At 40.3% G+C, this 25,639-nt stretch overlaps 1 protein-coding gene across 2 annotated transcripts in view; it reads right to left on the bottom strand.

Moving 5' to 3' along the window:
* Positions 1 to 24,425, bottom strand: part of DNAJC1 (DnaJ heat shock protein family (Hsp40) member C1) — a 115,452-nt gene extending 91,027 nt beyond the window's left edge. For both annotated transcript variants that reach the window (XR_015222262.1, XM_086614855.1), the window contains exon 1: positions 24,261 to 24,425. Coding sequence is in view for 1 of the 2 variants with exons in the window: in XM_086614855.1 (XP_086470981.1) it covers positions 24,261 to 24,425 (165 nt within the window). In the remaining variant the exon portion in view is untranslated. The remainder of the gene's footprint in view (positions 1 to 24,260) is intronic.
* Positions 24,426 to 25,639: the final 1,214 nt, after the last annotated feature.

Below are 25,639 nucleotides of genomic sequence, written 5' to 3'. Positions count from 1 at the left end.
TAGATTGCAAAATGAGGCACAGATTAAGGTAAAATCTTCAGTAATCTCAGGTGCTAATTTTATCCCAGATATGATTTTTCCAACTTCTCAGTATCAAACAACATTCCATACATTCAGGGCACAGACTTTAATCGACTTCAGCTGCAAACCCTCAGCATTTCTGCATATAAGCCCCTAGTATCTCAAATTATGCAACCAGAATTGCAGAGCACTCAAATCAATTAGCCACCACTTGGGAAAAGTTTCGTTTAAACGACTTGCCTAGCATCACACAGGAATTCTGTGGCAGAGAGAGGAACAGAATCCAATTCTCAAGGGCACTTTTCGTCTGACTAGCTTACCCATGAAACCATTTTTTCTTCCCTGCAATCTTCTCCCCCACTCTCTACATACCCTCAACATCTACAGGTTAAACAGTTTTTACAGACAACAGTCTCTTTCAATACATAAGCCTGAAGCTGCACTGGGGCCACATTCTCCCTGAGCCTGAATAAGTAAAGACCCTGTAGAATATAATGTAGTGAATTAAAAATCATCACAATGAACAAGCACAAAGAAACCAAATTAAGATTTGAGACATTCTGAAAACTGACATTCCCTAATTTTACAGTATGCAGTCCCAGGAATTTGTTACCAGTCTTTAAAAACAATATTAAGGTACACGGCTGTTGTACAAAAAGACAGAGAAACAAGTAGATTCAAAAAGCAAAAAAAATATTTGCATAAGCAATGCAGACCTGCTTCATAACACTAACTCACAAGCAGTGCTTCCCCCCGCTTCAAATAAACCCCAGGTCTCTGAAGAATCATTTTGATTCTAACAGGCTCCACTAAACTGCAGAACGATCTGGCTATTTATCAGCTTGCCTATTTCAAATTACAAATCTTAGTACAAATATAACCTAAAATGGATTATTCCTTAAAACAATAAAAGTGTAACGTTTCTGAAAGATACGCAGTAATAGACTGGTATCTGCACAGAACTGAAACCCAGCATAGGCTGTATCATTTTAGAAGGCAGGGAGAAATCAGTAAACCGAGTGCCTCAATTAGGAAGGGGAAGGGGACTGCACGTATTACAAGCAGATGAGCCCAGGTGCAGACAGACAATTCTCAAACACGCAGTGTCCAAGCAACTGACGATTCCCTTACAGTGTACTTTTTGTCTCAAAAGACTTAGAAGTATTTACCAAGCACTTACTGCAAGGCATATGTATTTTTATTTTTATCATCTAAGACAAAGAAGCACAAGACCCAGCACCTTGCAAAATCTCTCAAGTATAGTGAAAGTAATGAGATTCTAAAAATAATGGCGGCCACATGAGAAACTGGCTAAGTGTTGTAATTACCAAATCTGTTACAGTACAACAAAGTTACTCCTTAATAATTCAGTAGAACTTCTCTACACGTGATGGTAGTCCAGAAGCACAGAGATGCCTACTTGCAGACCACAAGTGACTGCAACCATTTTTTATTCAAATTGGAATAGTGTTGAAAACGTGAGGCACATTTTCAGAAGTTATAAATAATCCAGAACTGCTGTGCTTATGTGAATAGTACTGTTAGCATTTATCAATACAAGACAAACTTGCAATACTTTTGTATCACCTCTATCTCATTTTATCACCGCATTTAACAAAAACATTTGACTAAGAATTAAAAAGCCCTATATACTCTGGAAGACAAACTCCATCAAGCTGAGTAAACATGAATAACCTAAGTCTTTAAAAAAAAAACCACAAAAAAATCCCCAAGAAAGTAAGTTTTGTAGTCATATTTTTGACATAATATTTCATGTATTTTGTATTTGATGTAATTTTCAAGCACTATGTAAGACTAAAAGAATAACTTAAAGAATTATACTCTTCCCACACAGGGCAATCAAAAATTTGCATGCAATTAAACCAACATAAATTTAAAGATTAATATTCCAGCTCTGCACGTTTCCAGGATTCCTATGACTCATGCGTGTATTTACATGGGAGTCAAACATGATTACTGCCTAAACACTTGTAAAATCATGCTCCCAAATAGACTAACAGACATGGCATGCTAAGCTTTTATTCAATAATATTTACAGATCAAACTTAAATATCTATGAACTGAAAAATTACAGGCAACAACTTACAGGCACCTTTATAAGCAAGACAACTTCACATATGGAGAACAGTTTATCTTACCCAAGCAAACCTTTCTGTTTATATTGATCTAGAGTTGCATGAGTCCTGTTTATAAAGGATTCTTAGAAAAACAAGCGTTCCTCGAAAAACTGAAATGAAGGCAATTTCCATAATCATCTTAATTTAGACAGACTTTACACACACACGGGTTATAATCTGTATGCATACATACTCTATGTAATGTTCTTCACCTGAAAGACTTTAACGAAGTTTTGTTAAAGTCTTCAATACCACCTGCCCCTTTTCAGCTAATAATGTTAGATAAGATCAAGTGGGGATCTAGGGGAGAGAAGCAACTCTCAAAAATGAGGAAGTGACAAAAGAAAATTGGGATATGGTACACCAAGATACAACTATAATCAGTTTCCGTATTACTATATCAATGTTTATACCAAAAAAAAGTGAAAATAAAAGTATCTTTTACAGACAAGTCAAGGATATTTGTTCAGCTAATCATTATTATTAACAGGAGATACATATGAAACCAGACACAAAAAGTAAAAAAGCTTTAATGATAAAACAACAAAACAGGAATTTTTTTTTTTTTTTTTTGCTTTTTTTACTGAATGAGTCTCCATAAATCTTCAATTGGGTCTGAAATTTATAAAGGCACACAAACAAGAAAATTGCTGCTCACTGCATTAATGAGTTCCAATACAATGAAATTCAAATTCTGAAAGGCTCTCTTATGGCAAAATAAAACAAAACCATAAAGATTTAACTCTATGAGCAATTTTAAGTTCTTCATGCTTATTTTTTCTGCTCTTACTAAATGTTACAACAAGAAATGCTCATCATTATACAGTTTTATATGATCAGTTTTATCAGCTTTTTTCCTATGATTCTAATAAAGTAAAATGAAATTGTTCAGAAGATCTGTCCACAGAAGGGGAACTTCTGATTATTTTCACTAATTCCATAGTTTTAATTAGTGAATCTCTTCCATCAGTATTAAAAAGTAAGATAAGGTAAAAATGAGCTCCACAATAGCATCAATTCCTCAGCTCTGGTAGAGCATTTTTATTTTTAAATGATTAAGTACTGTCTACAGATATAGAATTAATTCTTTGTTCAAAATACACATCAGCAGCAAATCCAGTAATATTTAAGGAAATTTACTCCACATATTGGTTGCTAATTTATGCAATTTTATGCCTTTTCCAAGAATGCACTTGTTCCTTCAACCCAAACAGGAAGTAATTATTGAGATTTCCTCAGCAGTCAAGGATAAATAAAAATGCCATCAACATTATTTTTAATGCCATCAAGGAACCTCAAAGTTTTAATGATAATGCTAATATAAAGATATAACTAAGAGACAATTTCAGGTCAAAAATTACCCCAAGTGTTAGCACAGTAAAAGAAAAAAGATGAAGGATTTTTAAAAGATTAGTATGAATTTGCCATCTTTAACAGAGATGAAACCTAGAAATCATTACTATTATCTGCAACTCTTAACCAGATAAGGAGAAATAAAAATAACACATTACTTCTAGGGCATTGCTACTACTGCACTGATTAACACAAAAACTATTTACTACAAACTAGTTACCCTCCAGGAAGTGCGAAAGTTGTATTACACCCATAACCTTTTTTTCCCCCTTTTATAAATCTTGTGTTCAAGAAATCACTTTTTAACAACTGTATGCAGTCATTTAATACAAAGCCCTGAATGAATAAATTGCCCATCAGCTAGATAAGTTTACGTCTTGGGCAAAAAAAACACCAAAACAACCAAATCGGATTATTTTTAAAATTACATTTAGTACAATTCTTGACAATACATAGAAGAATAAAATTTATTTTCCACAAATACATGTATTCTTCCCATAGCTGATTTTTGGCAATTATGCTGTTCAGCCTGGCAAGCAAACTGAGGAAGATTAACACTAACTTCCTAAAGCAAATTGATTGCATGTTCCAAATGCTGTAATAATTTTCTTTGTACCTTTCAAATTTCAAATCCCCCTAAATCAAATAGTAGCAGGTCGAAAAGCTTGCAATAGGTTCTCTTAAAATTCTATTGTGCCACAATATCTAAGATTTTCCACTGACATTAAAATAAATGCAGCCAACCCATATCACATAATGAAGTAAAATTTCATTGTTTTGTAACAAATCTTACTCAAAACAACATTGACAAGAAACTGTTTTATATGGTATTTATTCGATGCTGTTTTATAACACACAAAGAGCGACGCCACAGATAAAGAAATGCTACAATCTCACAAGGGCATTTCCAGCAAATGAGTCTCCACTGGCTGAAATAATCATTCTAAATACTGCACTATCTTCCACTCCATCTTCTAACCCTTTCTTCTTACCACTAGACAGATTACGTATTTGATAAGATAAACTTGAATTTTACCCAATAAGTATGCTCTGGCTACCATTCTATAAACCAGCAACAGCAATCCTTCAATTAGGCTAATAGATGCCAGCTAATGCTAGAAATAATGGGCTTAAATGCTTTTTAAAAATAAGAATGCTTTTAAAAATAAGAATGGCATCTCAAACCAAAGTAAATATTTGATAACTCTGGTAAATTTTCACTTATTTTCAACTACAAGTTTATGCAGTGCTGCCTATTACAGAACTAGAAAAAATGCTGCTAATAATTAAAATATTTAATAATTATGCAAACTTATAATTTGATTTTCAATCTTTTCTAAAATTAGCAACAGGCTGGTACTTCACAAAACTTAAGCAAGCCAAGTTCGTTCTTTAGTATCCAATCAAAAACATAACTGCAAAATATTAGCTATGTGTATTTTTAACAAACAAGTTCAATCAAGTTGCTTGCTATCATCTGCATGGATGTTTTTGATACTCATTCAAAATCACTTACACGTCAAAGACGCTGCATGAAATGAAACCTTTACTAATGCCAAGGTTTGACCCAGGATCCAAAATAAATCTGCATTACAGACCCTTGTACCTACACAAGCACCAATTACTTCAAATAAGGTTTTGTCTGTGCGCTAGAGTCCACCCATGTGGAGCCAATTACTATAGCAAGCCATTATATGGTTCATTTCCCCATACCAGCTTGGCAAGAGGTGTACATGGGTGTAGGAAGTGCAAAAGAACCTTCACTATAAAGTGCCCTAAAACCACGCCCGTGCATTGTAATATTTAATGTTACAACAAACACTTCTTCAGTGTGGACTAGACATTGCAAAACAGTAAATACTGCAGGGCAGTTTCCATTTGAGCAGTATTTTCCAAGTTTCTTTTTTTTTTGGTCCACTAGTAAAATCCATTATCTTTTTTCTTAAAAGAGGCTTGAAGAATTACGCTATGATCCGTAATCTACATTGCATAGTTCTAAAAATATCTGAGAACTCCTAAGAATGTGAGAGGCCGTAGGATTTGAACAGAAGGTATGAGAAAACGTCAGAATTGCAGTGCTCTTCAATAAGTATAGCATGTTTATAACAGCAGAAGCACTGATATTACTTATTGATGATGTCTGGTATCATTCCATTCTTAAACGGGAAGTTGTTGTTCAAAATAATTATTATAAATAGGGAGCAAACCACTTGGTAGAAAATCTCTCCCCCGTTGGAAGTACTGAAGCTCCATCTAAGGCTTTGTCTTCCTCTACTGTCATTTGTGGCATATGTAATATCACCTAGAAATGTGAACAATATTAAATGTCAGAGGCTTCCTTTGTACTCTCTTTTGTTATTCATAATGGGTTCTTGCCCTGAAACCTTTGCCTGGCAACACTAGCTCCTTCACTGCCATCAAGTGGTAAGAAACCAAGAACTGAACTTAAAAATGTAAAATCTCAATAATCAGATTAAATGCCAGTATAGTACAGAGACAACTATAAATACTGAATACTGAAAATCTTAATGCTCTTTTCAATGAAGTTCTGGTATATCTACTCCAAAGCACTATGAAGCCTCACACACAAATTCAGCAATGGTTCCAAATCTCTTTTTGAACATTCAGTTTTACTTAAAATTGCACAGATAAAAACCTACATTCATATTCCCTAGCATTATATTTAGAACAAAAAGGCATCACAATAAGAGACTTTTAAGCAATAATACATGTAACACTTCAAAAATACTGAATTTGGCAATTAGGAGGAGTACCATAACATAATTAGAAGGAACAGCATAAATGTCTCCTCAAACTTAGTGTTGCCTATTGGCAGTATCTCAAAAGAACAGGCAAAACGGCAGCCCATCTCTTCAGCAGTGTCTAATGCAGCAAGTATGCAGCTATGTCAGTCTCTCCCTTTGTGCTCCACAGCTGTAATCAACTGTGGACATTTGTTATGTCAGGAGAAGTCTTAATGCTCTACAATGAAAAGGGACCTATGGGGAAACAAGCACACAACATACCAAAAAAAAACAGGAGGGTTTGTCTAGATCAAATATACAGGAAAAAGAAGTAATAAAGTAACAGCAGAATGGAGCCAGGCTGCAAGACCTTGATTACTTCCATTTCAAACCCTTGAGTGACTTATGGTACAACTACTCCCACAGTCGCCTGTTACTCCCACATACAAAGCTTCCAAGTACAGAAATCCCACAAGGTCTTCACCATGACGAGGAGTATCTCTAAAATAAATCTCCTAGCATACACACAATGAAACTGCATTAACTACTTCTATCTGCTGTTTCTGTGCGCACAACCTTATTTCACTACACTTTCTCTTCAGCAGCTATTCCAACTGGGGTAATTTGTCCATGACAGAAGGTGAAGTACAAAGACTTCTTGGTGTTGGTCCTGTTAGACAGAATAATGACTAGCACATGCAATGGAGTTTAGGAATTGAAATTCTGTTACAGAAATTTAAAAACAGTGAAAGAAATAGCTACCAGATTAAAATTAACAGAAAAAAAAAATAACATTCTCAATACCAGAGGTGTTTTATATGCCTTATCAATAATTCATTGGTAAGGAAAGAACTACTGAATTAGTTCTACCAAACCCTCTGTCTACCAGTCCGCAGATTAAATTGGTGCTGCGTAAGTACTAGGTGGCCACTTACCTACTTCTAACTGAGCAGAGCCCGCTCTCTGCCTGAAAAGCACGCTCACACAAAGCAGTCTGCTAAAACCTCGCCATCGGGAAAGCAACCTCCAGAGAGCCAGAGCTTCCAGCTGGAAAAGATCAGTCTGAAAGAGCTGATTTCTGTGTTTGCCTGGCTCTGGAACCCAACCTGCTTGTCCAAAGACACTTCACCTCTAGACTAGCAATTTTCAAACACCGTTGTGAAAAAAACCTCCTTCAAAATAATCACTGTTATAACACCTACATATTGAAATCGAGACCACATCAAACATTTGTTCATGAATGAGTAGAGAAAGCCACAAATAATAAAAGTGTATGTTACAAAACTTAGGACAATTATTTCTTCTGCAATGCTGGGAAAGGAAGAATAGGACTGATACTGACATGCCTAAGAAAAAAATGGGTCTTCAGAAATGACACAAGAAGAGACCAAAAACTGAACAGAAAGGGCCTAGAAATCAGTGTACAAGTAAAGGAAAAAACAAAACCACAAAAAAAAACCCCACACCTCACCCAACAACAGCTAAAGTCTATGAGGATTAAAAAAAAAAAAGCAAGAATAAAAAAGGGAATATACAGAGGGACTAGAACATGCAGCCTAAAGCCACATGCAGCTTTAAGCTCGTGGCAACACTAACTGCCTGTTGCTTGGCAATTCAATCTCGAGGTCCAACTGAAAAGCCAAAACCAATTTTAGACAGTCATTTTAGTTACAGAAAGCATAGGGATTAGACAAAGAGGCTGCTCCTGAAGTAATTGAAATGTAAGTTAACCAGGGTGCATACAACCACTTTAGCTCCTGAGCTGAAAGAAAGGACTGAATTTATGATGAGCAGTGAAAGCCACAGTAAAATTTGATGGCAGCAGGAATACATTTAAAAACAAACAAGCCAACCACACAATAAAGAGAAAAGATGACCTCCAAGATTAAGAGTGACAAACAGAAGTAGAAGACATCGGAGATTCAGGGAAAAAAAAAAAAAATCCTTAGTTTTTCTTCCCAAACATGATTACATGTAGCTCAAGCTGATTGCAGGTCTCTCAAAAGGATGTATCAAATACACTGGTAAGACAAAGTAACCAGAGAAAGAGTGCTTTAAAAGTTACAGATATCCCAGTACAGTATGCCTGATTGATAACTACAGTTCTTAATAATGGGAAAAAAAAGGAAAAAGAGGAATCAGAAGACAGGTACAGTATATACTCAAGCAGGACAGAGAGGATTGTCAGACTGTTCACCCTTTCAGCCTCTGAAAATTAGAACAGAAGAAAAATCTAGCACAAAAGCCATAGGAAGTGTCATCAAAGGGGAGAATAATTAGTAGCTCCAGGGGCTGCATGGACAATCACCATGAACTGCAATGCAGAAGGTTCCTAAGATGTATTTACAAAGCCCTAACAATACTCAAGCATCACCGTCAGCTCAGCAGTTCTCGGCTGCGGCCACCAGGGACCCCATATACTGCCCTCATTAAAGAAAAACACTCAGTGCAGTCCGAGCAACAATGCCGAACTGGTGGGAAAAAAAAAAAAAAGCTTTAGGCATAGCAAAGAACAAGAAGCCATTTAGGTAACTGCCTCATTCTCCATCATTTTTCTAGGATTGACAGTTCGAAGATAGAGATTCGGAGAGAGGGGGGAGGAGGAGAAGGCAAAAAAAAAAAATCACCATGATGCCCAGTGAACTAGTGGCTAGTCAAAACTGTAAACCTGTTGCCAAATATTAATTTAGAAAATGAAGCCCTGGTAGGCAGGTCTAAACAGATCTGCTATGTAGCGTAGAGAGGAATGAAGAGACCGAAGAGGGAAAAAAAAAAAATCAGCATAGGTCATTCATTTTGAGGATTTGTTTGCATCTTTTCTGGGCAAAGGAAGTAACAAAGAACAACTAAAACAAAATATGCAGGCAGTCTATGGCAGGCATCTGCTTCCTTTTCTGGGCCACAGGTGTTTATTCTAGAAGCAGCTGGAAGGAAACTTGCCTTTGCCCTCCTTTGTCAAGATGGGAATATCAGTGGGACTCTAGAAGGAAGGCTATGGCCTAGAAATTCAAGATCAGCTCATCCAAAACATCATCTAGACCTGGCTTTGTCAGAAAATTAGATAGGCTTTCATACTTTATCCAAATAAAACTACCAAGGTCCAACTTAAACAGAAATCGAAGGACAGCATAATAAGCAAGATGCAACTTAAAATGTCATCAAAAGATCAGTAATGATTCTTTAGAAGATCGGCTCCTTTCCTTGGGCTATATTAGGAACTGCGGTACGTTTTCCAGATTACTGATGCTAGAAACGAAACACAATTTCAGAACGTTTACACTAGAGCACACGCAGTAATTCTTGCCAAAACCACCAATTCAATATTTACCTTAAAAAATTAACACAGAAGAGCTCAAGCATGTTAGGCAATCGGCCAGAGTGACCAAGAGTGACCATAAGAAGCTTCCCCAGAGTAACCTGCCATTCCAAGCATGTGCTGGCTCCACTAGATTCTCCTGCTTTCCTTTCTCTTGCCAGCACGCTGGGAGTCGGCAAAGTGCTATGCCACACTATATCTCACTTGACTAAGCAATAGATTTTACACTCATATAACTCATCTAGAGTATTTTTTCACCTCCTGTAGAGATGTTTTTCCTTAACCAAGTCATTACAAGACAGATCCTTGCGAAAATGAACCATTTTCGAGGTTCCTGTTACTACCGACATTCAACCCAGAGCACAAGCATTGGGCTGAGAGTCAGAACAGCATTTTCTAGACTGAACAATTATCTCAAACACCCTTACCATAGCTTAGCACAGAAATTAGCAACTTGTATATTAATTTAGTCACACAAAAACAACAGATATTGGGTGGGGGGGAATCAGTGAATTACCACATTGCACACCACACTGGTTTTCTTTCATGTTTTACTCTTAGAGTAGCTGAGTGATCAATGTCCTTCAGGGAGTCTTTCCTTCTTCCTTTGACCACCACTTCAGGACTCGTACCATCTCATTTTTCAATGGCATACTGCTTTCATTATACAACTGGACAAAAGGCCAAGATTTTACCAGGAGAGTTTAATCATTATTTTCCAGCTTTGCCAACTTATACCAGGTATCATCCCTTTAGGCATTCCTACCTTAATGCCTAAATCCATTAACAGAATTTTTTTTGGGGGGTGGTGGTTTTTTGTGTGGCGATTTTTTTTTTTTTTTAATCCACCCACCTCCTGCCAGTAGACAGTCCAAAAGGCACCTCTGCTTGAGGAAGCTACTCCTTAGGAATAACCAAAATAATTATCTCACTAAATTGTCCAGTGAATCTGATACTCAGGTGAAGAAGGGAAACGACTGCAATATACGTACTTCCTCGAGGCTCACAGCCAAACAGTCTGGGAGTCCACAGGCAATTCTTGTGCAAGTTGGGGCGGATATTGGGTTTTATGCTAATAGCAAGTTCTACTCTTGCAGCTGGAATGGGAAATACTCTGTATATTTGTCTTAGCTGGACTGCAAAATATTGAATACCTGATCAAGATACAATTCTATCTTGACTGAGAAATCAATTTCAGAAACCAACCTAGTCCACTACTGTCTTTCCTGGCCATAGCATCAATCTGATCATGTCTAACCAGCTGTCATGTGAGGCTCTCATATCTCATGACAGCAGACAGGATAACCAATACCCCTGATAATAATGGGATACTGTTAATTCAATGACAGTGTCTTCGAGTTAATCTCTTAGAAAAGAGCACAGAAGCTACAGGAATGCATCTTACATATTCCAGAAGTGAAGAAACTCACACTTAACAGCTTTCTCTAGGTAAGAAATTTAAGAAGATACCATGCCTTTGTTAACAGTTCTCCAAATACTAGATGAATTTTCTTTAAAAAAATAATAATTTTTTCTGTTGTTAAAAACCTGAACTTTGAGGAAGGCAAACACATAGAAGACAAATTAAATTATATCTTAGAAAGAAAATAGATATCCATATTCAACGTTAAGCCAGTGTTTATATTCACAAATACATTTACAAGAGAAGTGCAACGCAAAATGACAATCTGTGCAAGAGCACTTTTTAAACAAAAATAGCATCACAATTTATTTTCTAAGTTCGAATACTACGAAATAAATGCAAACAAATGTTTTATACTGAAAACTTTAAAACATTATGGTTTAAAATACTCCATACTTTTTCTAGTTACTGTTTCTTTCAATTCTCAAACTTGATTTCTCAGCGCATCACTTCAGATATGTGGATGTTAGCTAAAGCCAAGCCTACCCTAAATTCACATCTCAACATTAGTCAAGGCTCATGCACAGCCTGGAAGCAATGGGCAGGATTAGACACAGAGTTTAATTACTTTAGATTGTAATGTGGAAGCATGAGTTCATCAGGTCCCTGGAGAACAAACAGATCAACTCTATTTAGCAGAAAAAGAATACTGATTGTACAATAAAGAACTGTACTAAAACCTTGAAATTCAATACAACTTTAGCTTTAATATGTTCACTTAAAGTTCCCGCATTTCAAACAAGTTCCCTGCTGCAAAACTCATTTTGGCAAGTTTCCATCTTTTATAAACATCTAGAAGTGAGGGCATTTCATAAAACCCTGTCATGTCTTTCTCCTCACAATGTTAGCACCTGATAGAAAACATAAAACCTGAAGTTTTCAGTGATTTATGTACTGAAACAAAGCAATATCAAAATTCTTGCTTAAACCAATAGGAATGAACAAAGACATTGCAAGTAACTGGCACCCTCAAAATGAGGATAACTAGAATAAAATAATCTCATTGTTTCCAAAACAATAAACTTAAGTACATCACAGTAAGAACCTTTGCCGGGGAATTAACAAACCTATAGAATTACTATGATATGAAGGTACCGTAAATCAAAAGGAGGGGAGAGAAACACAAACCAACTCTGCTCAAGTCTTAACTTGAGTAGTAATACACACCCAAGGCCGCCTTTTTACCTTCTGAAAAAGAGAACCATTGTCCAAAACTGTGATGTTACAGAGCTAATGCTAGTTACCTAAGCAAAGTGACCAAAACTTTGGTCACTTGAAATTCAATTTGGTCAAGCTTATATATTTCCAAACTCCTTTCCAGGTATCTCTATTAAAGGCCTGAGCTCCTAAGAAAACGTGCTTAATCATAGATGTGTAGCAGTTAGTAAAGCAGCTATTGTTCCTTCTAATGATCAATAACTACAACACCAACATGGTGGCCCTTGTGCCAGTTCCAGTAGAATTTGTGGAATGGATAGCTAAAAAAATGTGTTGCCTACTTCTTTCTAACTTGTTAATGCAGATTTGTATTTGTCCAAGCAAACTACAGTGACAATATACTTGATTTTCAAAAGCCTTTCATTTTTTCAAATGTAATCAAAACCAGGATGGTAGCTACAGACTGCTATGAAAAGTTTCATTCAGGAATATAGCTGGAGCCATGAAATTTAATAATTTATTTAATGAGTCTTTCCTGTTGGAAATGTTCAAGAGATTCCCACACCACACAATCTTTGCAGTAGACAGGTCAAGCTAATTCAACTTGAATAAATATGCAGGACATATTACTCTAAACAGACAAATTAGATGCTAAGAAGTCGCCAGGACCATGGCTTTCACCTGAGATTGCTGAATGGAATTTATATACAAAGCTGCAGACCTGCAGGTGAGGAAGGTAACCCAAGTACTGCAAAAACCTGCCACCAGGGAGCTGGCAGGCAGCATTTTTCCAGTGTGATTCCCATCCACACCGGGGGGGGGGGGGGGGGGGGGGGGCGGAACAAAACAAAACACAAACACACACACACCAAAAAACAGAAGAGATCCTGGGAATTACAGACCAGAAAGTTTGCCATCCATCCCTACTAAAGGCAGTAGGGGCTATAAAAACAAAGTCACTGTGGACAGGGATAAATGTGGTCTGTTGGAAAAGATGTTGCACAGCTTCTGCCAAGAGAAACCCTGCCTTACTAACCCACCCGAGTCATCGGAGTGCATCTGTAAGCACAGAGAGAGGAGGTCCAGCAGACACAGTACAGTCCAGTTTTGAAAAAGCTTTTGACAAGGTTCCACACCAAAGGTTATCAAAGAAACTAACTTGCCACAGGATGGGAGGAAAGAGCCTTACAAATAGAAAATTAATGAACAGGACACAAAAAGCAAGGTTTAATGGCCAGTCTTCAGGGCAGAGAACAGGCAGCTGAAAGGTCTCCTGCTGGGGGAATGGTGCTGGGACTGGCTTTATTCAGCACTTTCAATGACAACCTGAAGAGTAGAGCATGCAGTGAAATCTCACAGTTCATAGCTGACACTATACGTTTTGGGTAGATACCAGACACTAGCGAGGGAATGCCAAACCAAGTGATCTGGCAAAAAAGTGCGAGACAAGATTCAGTGTAGGTAAGACTTGCCTTAAACTAAACCATGCCTACACAAGCAGAGTTTGGAGCTGGCAATTACAACTCATAAGTGATCCAAGACACATTGCTGACAGTTCTCCAAATCCACTGTACAGCACCAGCTGACTGAAAGACACCATTAGAAATGCACCTTTTAACATTACTAATAAGAAACAGGGGCCAAATGTACTGCAAAACATGGCTAGGTTCACATGCTCTCCCCAAGTAACACCACCTACTGCCACTGGCTTTATTATTTTTATTTAAGGAAGAAATGCCAGGTTATACAGAAGTATATAAGTAACAAGAAACCAGGGTGTAAATCAGCCAGAGCATGTTGACAGCATCCAGTACTTCCTGAAGGCATCCAAGGAGCTTGAGGGTGACAGGGAGGGGTGCCCTAACTGGAGACCAAGATGACTAGGGAATGGAAACAGGCACTCACAGGCACCGGGATCCATTCCTTAAGAAAAAGATCAAAAAAAAAATCATTATATTTCTTAGCTGATACACGTTTATCCAAAACCTGATCCTCTCAGAAGCCATACGCATGACACACTGAGGAAAGATAACAACTTAAAAAGAAACAGAAGTAGATATCTCCAGTGACCAAAAGAATATCTAACTGCACAACTGCACAGAGACAGTGATCAAAACAGTATCTGACTACCTAGAGACAGACAGATGTTCAACCAATGAATCACGGGGCCCTGGAAAACCAGTAAGCTACCGATCCACTGCAGCTATTGTCCTTAACCTAAGTTCACTAACAAGCAGTCTGCATCTCCACCAGAAAATTAAGGTGTCTATAAATAATATCCTTTGAATGTAAGAAGGTAAGTGTAAGCGTGTGAAAGGCATAATTCATCACGAATGAGGAAATGAGCAAGTCAGTAAACTCATTGACAGGATAGTCTATCTGTCCAGCAGATGACTGGAACATTCCCTCGCCCCTTAAAATTAACACAGCTTTCTGGTTAAAAAACCTAGTATTACTCAACCAGAAAACACAAAGACAAAAAAGATTTCTTAAAGGAACTGCTGGCACACTCCAGCATGTGAACTCTGTACTATGTAACTGAACTAAGTCAGTTACACCCAATTTTTTAAATATAGTACATAAACGTACCTACGAAAGAGGTCTGCTCTTTCACCACTGTAAATAGCAAGAGACAACTGTCGTCTGATATCCTCAATCTGTATTTGAACTGGTGAAATACTATTTTCAACAGATACAGTCCAGCATTTGAATTCGCTACTTTGTCTTGAATGTTGCTGGGTTAGCTTGTAGTGTTGCAAAGCTACTGGAGCAGAAATCGAAAGAGGAAATATTCAGTAGAACAGAAATTACCAACCACACAGGTTGCAAATTGATGGAAGAAATATTCTCTATTCACAGATAGGTAGACTCAGGTTGGAAAACAACTTTATTTCAAATTTTTTAATCAACTGAAAGAAGTGTTTGAAATGAGTAAGATTTCCTTTCGATTTAACAAGATTTTAAATAATTCCTAATAGGAAATGGGAAGAAGCTTCTATACGGATGAAATTTTACAGACTTTATTTCTTCTACTGTAACACTGCAGTAGCCACTCTTAGACACAACATCCAGTAAAGCAATTACTAATATGATTGTAAACTGTCACAAAATTAAATGGCATACGGCTCTTCCACTCTCCCATCACAGCATTTATGTCCCATAAAGAACACAATAGGAATCACTGACTATGAAACAGTGATTATAATATAAAAGCTAGTCTAAATTAGTTCGAAATTTAATAAAACATTGATCAATCAGACTACAGAATCATTCACAATACTTTCAGAGGTAGGTAAAAACAATTATCGCCCCTTCAAGGACAAGCTATTCACCCAAATCAGTGCAATAGGCTACTTCACAGCTTCGCATGTCCCTCATCAGCACTGAATGCTTCCTTCCGCAAGCAAAAGCACTTCACAGTGTTTGAGACAGCAGCATTTCAGAATCACAGCCATGCATAAAAGCAAAACTCCCTGGTTCTTCCTTCTCTCTTAGTCAGAGAAAGATTGCAGTGACTTTATTCCAACAGCTTGTACGCGTCTTCTGTTTTTTTCGATAGTTTTCCAGTTTAACCCCAAGAAGAATTTCAGATCTAGCAGAGATGAGGGACTGCTTATGAATTTTATTCTCTTCTCATTCCACCGCTCGTTTGTTTGACATCAAGAACAGTTTGCAAGGCCTGCAAGCCAGGTCATTTCAGACATTTGCACTCCAGCAATCCTTCAGATGAGCGCCCAGTAATACACCACCCTGCCCTGAAGTGTTACACTCAAACTGTTATTGTTTGCGTAACTGTAACATACACCATGTGTACAACATATTACCACATACACAAGATTGTTTACAAATAATTTTTATACAGAGCTAGTAACATCCAAACAAGGCTGACAAACAAACAAGAACCAAAGAAACCCAGAAACCCCAAATCTCATAATTTAGGGAAAAATATCAATTTTAAGTTGCAGAAAAAGATACATATACTACTGTTTAGGAACCCAAAATTGAGGAGAAGCAAACTTTTAATGGGCACAGCACATGGCTAAGCAAAAGTACGAACACTAACCTTTTCATTTGCAAATTAAAAGCAAAACTGCAGGATTTCATACGCTGCATGAATTTTGTCAGCCCACTAGGACACTGTGGAAAACCAAAGCATTTCAGATATACATTAATTTCCTCCATTTATTCATTTTAATATTAGACGTATTCTTGCAGATGAAACCCCCTTTGTTATCGCTTACACCCTCATTCTTACTGGCTCAGCTGCACAACAGCACCGTATGCTCTTTGTGCTCTCAGCAGAGCCAGTAACAAGGAGCACCAATCCAACTAAGGAACATTGTATGTGCTGAAATTTCCATTTTAATTTTTAAATTTTACCAAGTACTTCAAGTTAAAATAGCACACAGATACCTCCAATATCTCCCTTAAAGCTATAGTTTTCTCTAGCTCTGATTAGAGAAACTGTGTTAATCTTAACCGTAAAATGGCTCTAAATGGAGCCTAAATTTCATAATTTCATTCAACAGAATGAAATTAAGGCTGCCTTCTTAGATTTTTCTTTAGACAACTTTATAGACAAACATGATGACCACAATCCACAGCAGTCAAGTACTAAAAGCCCGTTGAGAAGTCATTTACAAAACTGTATGTTAGATTAATTGGCTCTTTTAGATACCAACACAGGCACACACATGAGAACTTCCGCAAAGGAGATGAATTTGGAATAGCCTAAAACATACAGCCTTGTGTAAGCACCACAGCCACCAGCACAGGTTACCTACCATTCGTCATCAAGAAATTGGTCACTCCCTTCAATTGAATTACAGGTCAAACAGAACTTCTAGGAAGACAAATAGCCCATTTTTTATTTATGCAATTTAAAGATCAAGCTATTATGGATATATCCTTAAGGGATTAAGGAAGTAGCAAGCACAGAGAAGAGAGCTGAAACATTATCAATGCGGACAGAACAAAAAAAATTCAAGACTGTTTCATTCTTTTCACAGCACTTTACCTATTTTTGGTTCCCAAATATCATAGTTTTCTATTGCTATGTGTCCTTCTACATAGCAAGAAAGAAGAAAAATATAATCTGAAAGAAATCTGGAAAGTATTACATGAATGAATTGTCAGGGAAAGTAATAGTAATGTCTTTAAAACTACTTCTAAAGGTAGACTCTGAAACACTTCTGTTTCTTTAAGAAAGGAGACAACATGAAAGTAAAAACCCTGGATTTCCTTGGACAACATCCAAGCAGAATTTTAACAGGAAACAATACAGAAAACAAATTTTTATGGAAAATACAAGTTTTACAAGTCTAGAAGTCTTGATCATTTTAAATGCAGCAACTGTGAAAAAAAAACTATCAGAGAAAGTTGTGCATACATGGTATCCGTCAAGGCACTTAGAGAACGGATTACATTATGTATCAGCACTTACCTGAAAGTTCAGTACTGTTAAAAAAAAAAACAGAAACAAAAACAACACACACACATGAAAACCTCAGTTACAAATCTGAGCAGTTATCTTTGAGTGCTTCTCTATCGTAACTCTCGTGAGTCAATAAATCACCCTATAGTTCAGAACAACTTTGTTATATAGGATCCAAGTGAATAATCTCAACAAGCTTCACGTAGTAATTTACATTTTTTATGAAAGCAGAGTTTCCAGAACTGCTGAAATCTAACATCCATGTATAACTCAGTAAAGACTCCAATAGGAAGTTTAAAACCATGACACCCTGCACCTACACATGTTAACCTTAAACAAGCAGCAGGAAAGAGAATAGCCTTAATGTTAGAAGAGCAACCCAAAATAAGTCTTCGGAGTGTGATTCAGCTTGTTACTGGGAAGAAGAAACACACTGCTGAGTTTCCCCTCCTTATTTCCCCTTCCTTGTCCTCCCTATGTGCACCTTGCTGCCAGGGAAGAAAGAAGACTTGTATGGGTACAGGTAGGCTGCTCCTCCTGAAGACTTAAGAGCATTCCTTGAATAGATACAGCTATCCCTCACATGCCTCTTCCCGCTTGAGGGGACCACTCTGAGCACTCAAAGCTCCCAAAAAGCTCTACAGCAAAAATAGTTTTATCCAGATTTTTTTTTTTTCCCCTCTGGACAAGTGACCCATTCAAAGCCAGAAACTATAGCAGTGTCAGACAATGTAACACTGACAGCTTCAGAGATTGCCATTCTTCCTGAAAAACAGGTTACCAAATCTATCTCCAAGAACTTTACTTATATAAGGTAGGAATTCACAACTTTAGAACTGCAGTGATGTATGCACTGCATGTCATCAGTCACAAACACTTGCACAAAACAGACTACGCAAAAATCTCATTACTGACAATTTTCTTAAGTCTCCCATAAAGCCTTATAACACATAAAAGCCATACAATTTGTTGTGGAGCTCATTTCTGGTAAGGTTCTTGCAGGCAATGCCGAGAGGCAAAACTAAGCATCAGCCGCTTACTATAAACTATAGCCTAAAAGGTGCATCTACCTCAGATTTTTAGTGCAGATGAGGAACGCACACGTAAAGCAAACTTCCTCATTGCGCCCACAGACTGATATCATGAAGCAGTACTGAGTGGATGAACTGGATCCCTTTTGGACAGAATTGAACTGTAAGATGGAAAACCAGGAGCACAACAGTACACTTCAACACAAGCAGGCACTGAGTCCATGCAGCCAGCCTGGAATCAGTTCAGAAAAAAAAAAAAAAAAAAAATCCCTGAAATGCAAACAGTATGGACATCAATTCCTCAGCACCAAACACTGCATTCCACAGACACAACCCCATCAGACCCTGCTACTTGCCAAGGTAGACACAGCTCCTCTGTTCCAGTGCTCTTGGAAGGAGCCTGTTAGCCAAATACATTCAGCTCATCTAGACAGTTTGTGGCTTCCCACAGCCAAAGAAATCTGACTCCTTGGTTTTCACATCTTGCACTTTCTTGAGAGTTCCAAACATACCAGTGTCTCACAGGCTGTAGGACCGAAAGCAGGTTCTGTATGCTCAGTTCTGACTTTGTGCTACAGCATCATCCAGCAATGACATGGATACAATGCTCTTAGTTGTCTACGGTAAAGCCACAGAATGGATGAGAGCCTGGTTCAAAATAAGTCTCATGTGCCACAAGAAAGGCATAAGCCAATACTGAAGAAAACATCTCTCAGCGTTTTTGGGGGGTTATATATTTATCCACAGCACTGGTCAGCAAGCACCACCCATGCGTTAACTTTCCGTCAGGAACTTGAGCTCCCAGGGCCTCTTCTACTACCTCAAAGGGCACTTGGATAAGCTTTCTGTGTTCGCTTTCATACACTGCACAGGCCTAGCAGAACTTCCAAGACAAACCTATTCCCATATCTGATTACCAGCAGAAATCAAAGCCTTACTCAGAAATTCCTTGGTCCTAACTGATACTCAACACACTGCTCTGCACAGCCCAACTAGCAACACAGCTCATGTGTTTTAACACATCTTCACAAACAAACTACGTTTTCTAAAAATTTCTTGATCAGATCCCTTGTCTCCCAAGAACCATATCACAAAGTTTCAAAAGACAGAGGCCTGTAGTGCCTTCCTTACTGTCAGCCAAAAAGAGTAGAGAAGGTAATTCCCTTGAAGCCATAAGAACAGTTATAATCAAAAGCATATTTTGGCCAGGAGATCCACAGGTTCAACTGATGTCAAGTTATTTCATCCAGAGCATATCATATTTATGCAGGTATCAGCTATTGAAAGCTGTAAGAGACAAGAAAATTAACTTGACCGGTTCATTTGTCCACCATACAAGCTTGTAGCTCCCCAACATCTTCCTGGAATTTTTCCCCCCAAAATGATGTAACATCTGAATGCTCTCATTCTCAGGTAACAGGGTAATTTTATTACTAAGTCTGCATAGCCTCTGGTTTAATTCTGCTCTTTCATCTGAGTTTTTAGATGAATACTATTTGGTCCTGATCCCTTCGTCAGTTTGAAACTGGCGATACTGAAGCAATTACTGAAATGATTATTCCATCTGATCTGTCAGGAGTTTCTGATTCTTATTTTCTTCAGTAACCACTTGAGAAAACATCACATTTCCATGTCCCCCAAGCCAAAGGTTATCTTATCTCCCCATTATGCTACGTCAAACTTCTTGAGAACAGCAATGTTTTAAATGAGCCATTCTTGAGCATTTGTAGATTTCTGAGCCAACCCCTCCTTGAACTGAAGTGCTTAAGGACAGTTATTCTAACAGCCAAGACATTCACAATTTTACTCCTCCTCTGTCATTCCACATTCACAATAAAAATCACTTCCATTAGCTCATTCTCTGTCTCAGTCATCAATCTTGGAAAACTCTACAGCAGCTTCAAACCTAACACCCTGCTAGTGCTGGATGACAGTTACCTGACAACATCTCAAGGCTTCCACAAGACCCTCAAAAAGACAAAACTGCAAACCCCTTACTCCCACAAGCATAGACTAGCAACAAAACAAACAAATAAAACTATCATTTCTCTCCAATCCCAGGGAAAAATCCAGCAGCCAGAGGGTTCGAAGCATGCTAGAGCTACAAGACTTCCCACAACACCTTCTGCACCTTGTCAGTTGAGGTCAACATCAGCTTTTGACATCACGTATGAGGTTCAACAAGCAGCCAGTACCACAATTGTCTCATCAAAACCTAAGCTGCTTTAATGACTTCAGGAAGCACTGGAGTAGTCATTCCTTATATTTTTTCAAAACAGAAGATGACATGCTTAGAAAAATTCTGGCAGCCCTGATACACTACTGTTACCGAACATGGTTGAGCATCCATATCTCAGATGCAGAAGTTACATCCTGTGTAGGAGAGACGTACTCCCTCTTCCAGAAGTACACGAAGGAAAAAGAGATTATCAGGACATAATACAAGGCAATGAACACCAAGAGGAACAGAGGGCTGGGGAGGGGAAAGCAACCTTTGATGAATGAAAGATTACGCCACAGTCCAAAGGCATGGCCACAAAGGCTGTTGTCACACACACTCTGTCCCTCCTGTGCTAAAAACCTGAGAAAGACACCTGAGCATAGGAAATAAAACCACTAGCCTACAAAACATTAATCACAGCATTCTAGTCAAAGTCATCCCAACTAAAACAACAGTGACATACAAAATAACTTGTAAGGTCCACTAAACCATAGTCTTAAAAAAATAGCAGAAAACATGAAGAAACACGCAAACAGCATGTAGAGATGTTATGGTAAAAGGCAGCTTTGTGTCAAGATGTCCAAGGTAGGATACAGCTGTGCTGGCCCCACATTAGGCACCAAAAAGGACTGTCATGGTTTAACCCCAGCTGGCAACTAAGCACCACACAGCCACTCAGTCACTCTCCCTACGGTGGAACGGAGGAGAGACTCAGAAGAGTAAAAGGGAGAAAACTCCTGAGTTGAGATAAAGACAGGTTAAGAGGTAAAGCAAAAGCTGCACACGCAATACAAGGAATTCCTTCACTACTTCCCATGGGCAGGAAGGCGTTCAACCATATCCAGGAAAGCCAAGCTCCACCATGCATAACAGTTACTTCGGAAGACAAACGCCATCACTCCAAACGTCCCCTCCTTTATCCTTCCTCTCCCAGCTTTATATTGCTGAGCCTGATGTTACATGGTACAGAACATCCCTTTGGTCAGTTGGGGTCAGCTGTCCCAGCTGTGTCCCCTCCCAACTTCTTGTGCCCCCTCCAGCCTACTTGCTGGTGGTGTGGGGTGAGAAGCAGAAAAGGCCTTGACTCTGCATAAGCACTGCTCAGCAGTAACTAAAACATCCCTGTATTATCAACACTGTTTCCACCACAAATCCAAAACACAGCCCCATAATAGCTACTATGAAGCAAATAAACTCTACCCCAGCCAAAACCAGCACAACAGCACACCTGAGATTCCTGCACTTCCCCTGACCCTGTCACAAGACCAGTTATCCTTTTCATACAACAACCTAAACAGCTGCAGCACCTATTGAGTCAGTCAGAACCCTGATTCAGTATCTTGTTTGAAGCCCCAGGTATAGGTCAAAGCTGGAGAAGCAAGCAGCAGGAACAAAGGACACAGTGTGGAAGAACCTGTAAACCTATACAGCATCTTCCAATGTTACAAATTTCTACTGAAGCTCAAGTTCAACACTGTATACTATATTACTGTACTCACAGGCATATTCTGCTGCATGTGAAAGCATCTAATACTATTTACACTTCAAGTCTTGGCTATAATGACATTATGAATGACTAGTATACACCTATAACAAAACTTCCTTTAATTTGTATTGCACTTTCATCAACTTTTCCCCTGCTTTTTCCCATCACAAATGTTTCAAGTTCTCCATTAAGATTACAAGTAGAGTACAAGTGTGAACTAGCAGAATATTTGTCTGCTAAAAGTAATATCTATTTTGCTAAACTTACTGTGCAAGGTACAGATTCAGTCCTAGAAAAAAAGGATTGTGGAAGATATTAACAAAGAATTGCATATCAGATCTGAACATGACTAATTGAAACACAGAAAATTTTATATCCCTATGTTATCTAACTCTAAAATTGCCTTTGAGGCATTAAAACCTAGATTTTTAGGTTCATGAAAGTGGAACTTGGGTAGTAGTGTTTGCTGTGTTGTATATACGATAGCATTCCATAGTATTTAACACTAGATGCTTAAGAAGGAGCAAAAGAAAGAAAGAGATGAGACTGACTCAGAATCCCTCAACTATCATTAACAACCACTCCTGGTAGTTTCCAAACCAGGACTCTTACATATTGCAGACACCTGCCCTCTCTTTGCAGACAAGGCCCTAATGAAATGCACCTGAACATACAGCTATTACTCTCAAGAACTACAAGACCTACATCAGCATAAACTTTAAAGTTGTCAGGGACACCATTCAAATAGCAGGATCACTCACCAGAGTGTAGAGGTGCTAGGAAACAAACAAAGAACAAAATGTCTTTTGGGAACCCTGGGTGAAGTAACAAGATTATTAAGAATTGCATATTTAATTACTGAGGAAAAGAATACTAAGTGGGAGAAAAAAAAAAAACAAAAGAAGATTGCTAAGATGCATGAAGAGAAATCAAATTAAATCGCGCACGCACAGAGCAGAGCATCTAAGGATTAAGGCGGCCATCAAGTGGGAGCCACAAGTGATATAAGTTGAAGATGCCAAGTGTTAGTGAAACCAGCAACCACATCTAAAACACACACAAGAAACGCAGGATACAAGCGTTGGGAACAGGAGTTCCTGTCTTGACTTCACACGCATGAAAATTAACCGAAGGTGCATAATAAATGCTTTAAGTGTTGCCTAGCAAACACGAAAACCATGCACAATAACCAAGCCACATGGAAAGCAAACAAACATAACAATCTATAAGCCATTACCATGGCAAAGGGTCACAGTCTACCACATGGCACGCGTGAGGGAAAACAGGAGCTGCAACACATGGCGATGCACAATCTTAAGAAGATAAGGAAGCAACAGCTATGCAGAACAAGGGAAAGATGAGAAACAGCCACATTCAGGGTATGTATTGGAAGCAGAAGCCCACGAGCTACTTTTGTCTAGCTGTAGACGCATTTGGAGAAAAAGAGATATATTCGGAAGAGCAACAGGCAGTAGGAACGCACAAAGGTACAGTGAGAGAGGGAGGGTTGATTTATGGTGGGGCCAGAGGACAAAAAAAATAGAAAAGCACTGGAAGGAGAGCGGAGCCCCTGCAGAGGGAGGGAAGAGGCTGGGGAAAGGACAAGAGCGTTGCGCCGAGACTCGAGAGCCCGAGCACGGAGGGGTCCGGCCTGCAGCGGCAGAGCGGGACAGCCGCACGCGTGCTAGGGCGGGAGGCGGATGACAGCACTGGGCGAGAAGGCAAGGGGCCGGCGGCGTGCCCGGCGCCCGTGTGCCGCGGCCAGCAGCGGCGCAGGAGCGGCGCGGGGAGCCGGCCAGCCATGTTCGGCGGCGGCAGGGATGGCGGTGACAGGGCAGGCCCGCGCCGCGGGGAGGGACCGGGGCGGGGGGCGGTGGAGGAGGCTCGCCCCGGGGCCCCCGCCCGGCGGGCGGCGGGGCCCGGTCCCTCGCTCACCTGCTGCACCCCCAGGAAGTCGTAGAAGTTCCGCGGCACCTCCTCCACCAGGTCGAAGAGCTCCAGGTCGCCGCTGTCCCAGGCGCGGGCGCGGGGCGCCAGCAGCGCCAGCAGCGCCAGGAGCGGCAGCAGCCGGAGGCGCGGCACAGCCCGCGGCCGGCCCATGGCTCTCGCCCCGCCGGCGGCGGCGGCGAGGACGTGGCCGGGGAGGAACCGCCGCGGTCGCGCACAGCCCGGCGGCGCCTCCGCACTGAGGGGGAAGGAGACAGGCCCGGCCCTGCCGGCGGCGGGTCCCACGGCGGGGGGAGCGCGCTCCGCCTGGCCAATCGCCGTCACCGCAGCCTGTGACGTCGGGTACCCCGGCAACCGCCAGCGCTCGCGCAGTCGAGGTGCTGCGGGGGGGAAGGGCGCGCGAGACAGCGGCGGCGGTGGCGGCGCGCGGGCCACTGGCGCGCGCCCGCCCCGCACCGCCGGCCGGCCCCTCCCCCTCTCTCTCCTCGCCGGCCGCCTCCTCCGCCCGTCCCCGCGGACATGGCAGCGCCGCCCGCTGTCACACACACACACACAGCCACAGCCCGCTCCGCCGGCGGTCGGGAGCGGGCCCGCTGCCCCCCGCCCCGAGCAGCCTTCCCTCAGCCGGGGAGCGTGGTCCCGAGGGGCGACAGCCGGGGAGCGGGGTCCTGCCGGGGACCCCGTTACCAGGCGGACCCTCGGAGCCGGGGGCGCTGCGGAGGTTTCGGGGTAGCCTCGCCCGCCGTGCGCGCCGGCCGGGCCGGTGCCCGCCGGAGGGAAAACGCGGCGCAGGGAGGGGGGGTGGAAGGCGGCGGCGGGGTGGCCGTGCGGCCGGGCTGGCTGTGGTGCCACCGCTGCCCGTGGTGCCACCGCTGCCCCTGGCGCCCTGCGCGCTGGATTTCTCCTTAGAAATGCGGTGGATTTATTACTTCCTTAAAGATGGGTGTGATTACTGTAACCTGTTCTGCCCTAAAATCACTGCAGCGTATTGTCCGTCCGAACTCGGTTTTTAAGCTGTTTTCCCTGGACTTTTCATTCTTTCCTTGTTCAAATTAATGTTAAGCGTGAATGCTAGATGAGAAATTAAGAGGGAGACTTAATGGCTTAACAATACAAATTATCAACATAAAATCACTTTTCTCTGGTATGGTCAGACTACTCGGGACACCCTATCAGTTTCATCTCTCTTGAAGCCAGGCCTGGTTAATAACTTGCTATGAGAATCTTCTCTTCAAGAAAAGACAGTTTCACTCATCCCAAAAATACCCATCAACTAAATCAAGTTCAGAAAATAGTTTTTTCAATTTAAAAAAAAAATCATATGCCAATCTTACATGCACGTGAATTCACCTAGGAGGAGCTTGGCA

This window comes from Tauraco erythrolophus, chromosome 7, assembly GCF_009769465.1.
Source record: "Tauraco erythrolophus isolate bTauEry1 chromosome 7, bTauEry1.pri, whole genome shotgun sequence".
Lineage (NCBI taxonomy): Eukaryota > Metazoa > Chordata > Aves > Musophagiformes > Musophagidae > Tauraco > Tauraco erythrolophus.
The sequence above is the reverse complement of the archived record's forward strand: the minus strand, read 5'-3'. Positions and strand labels throughout refer to the sequence as shown.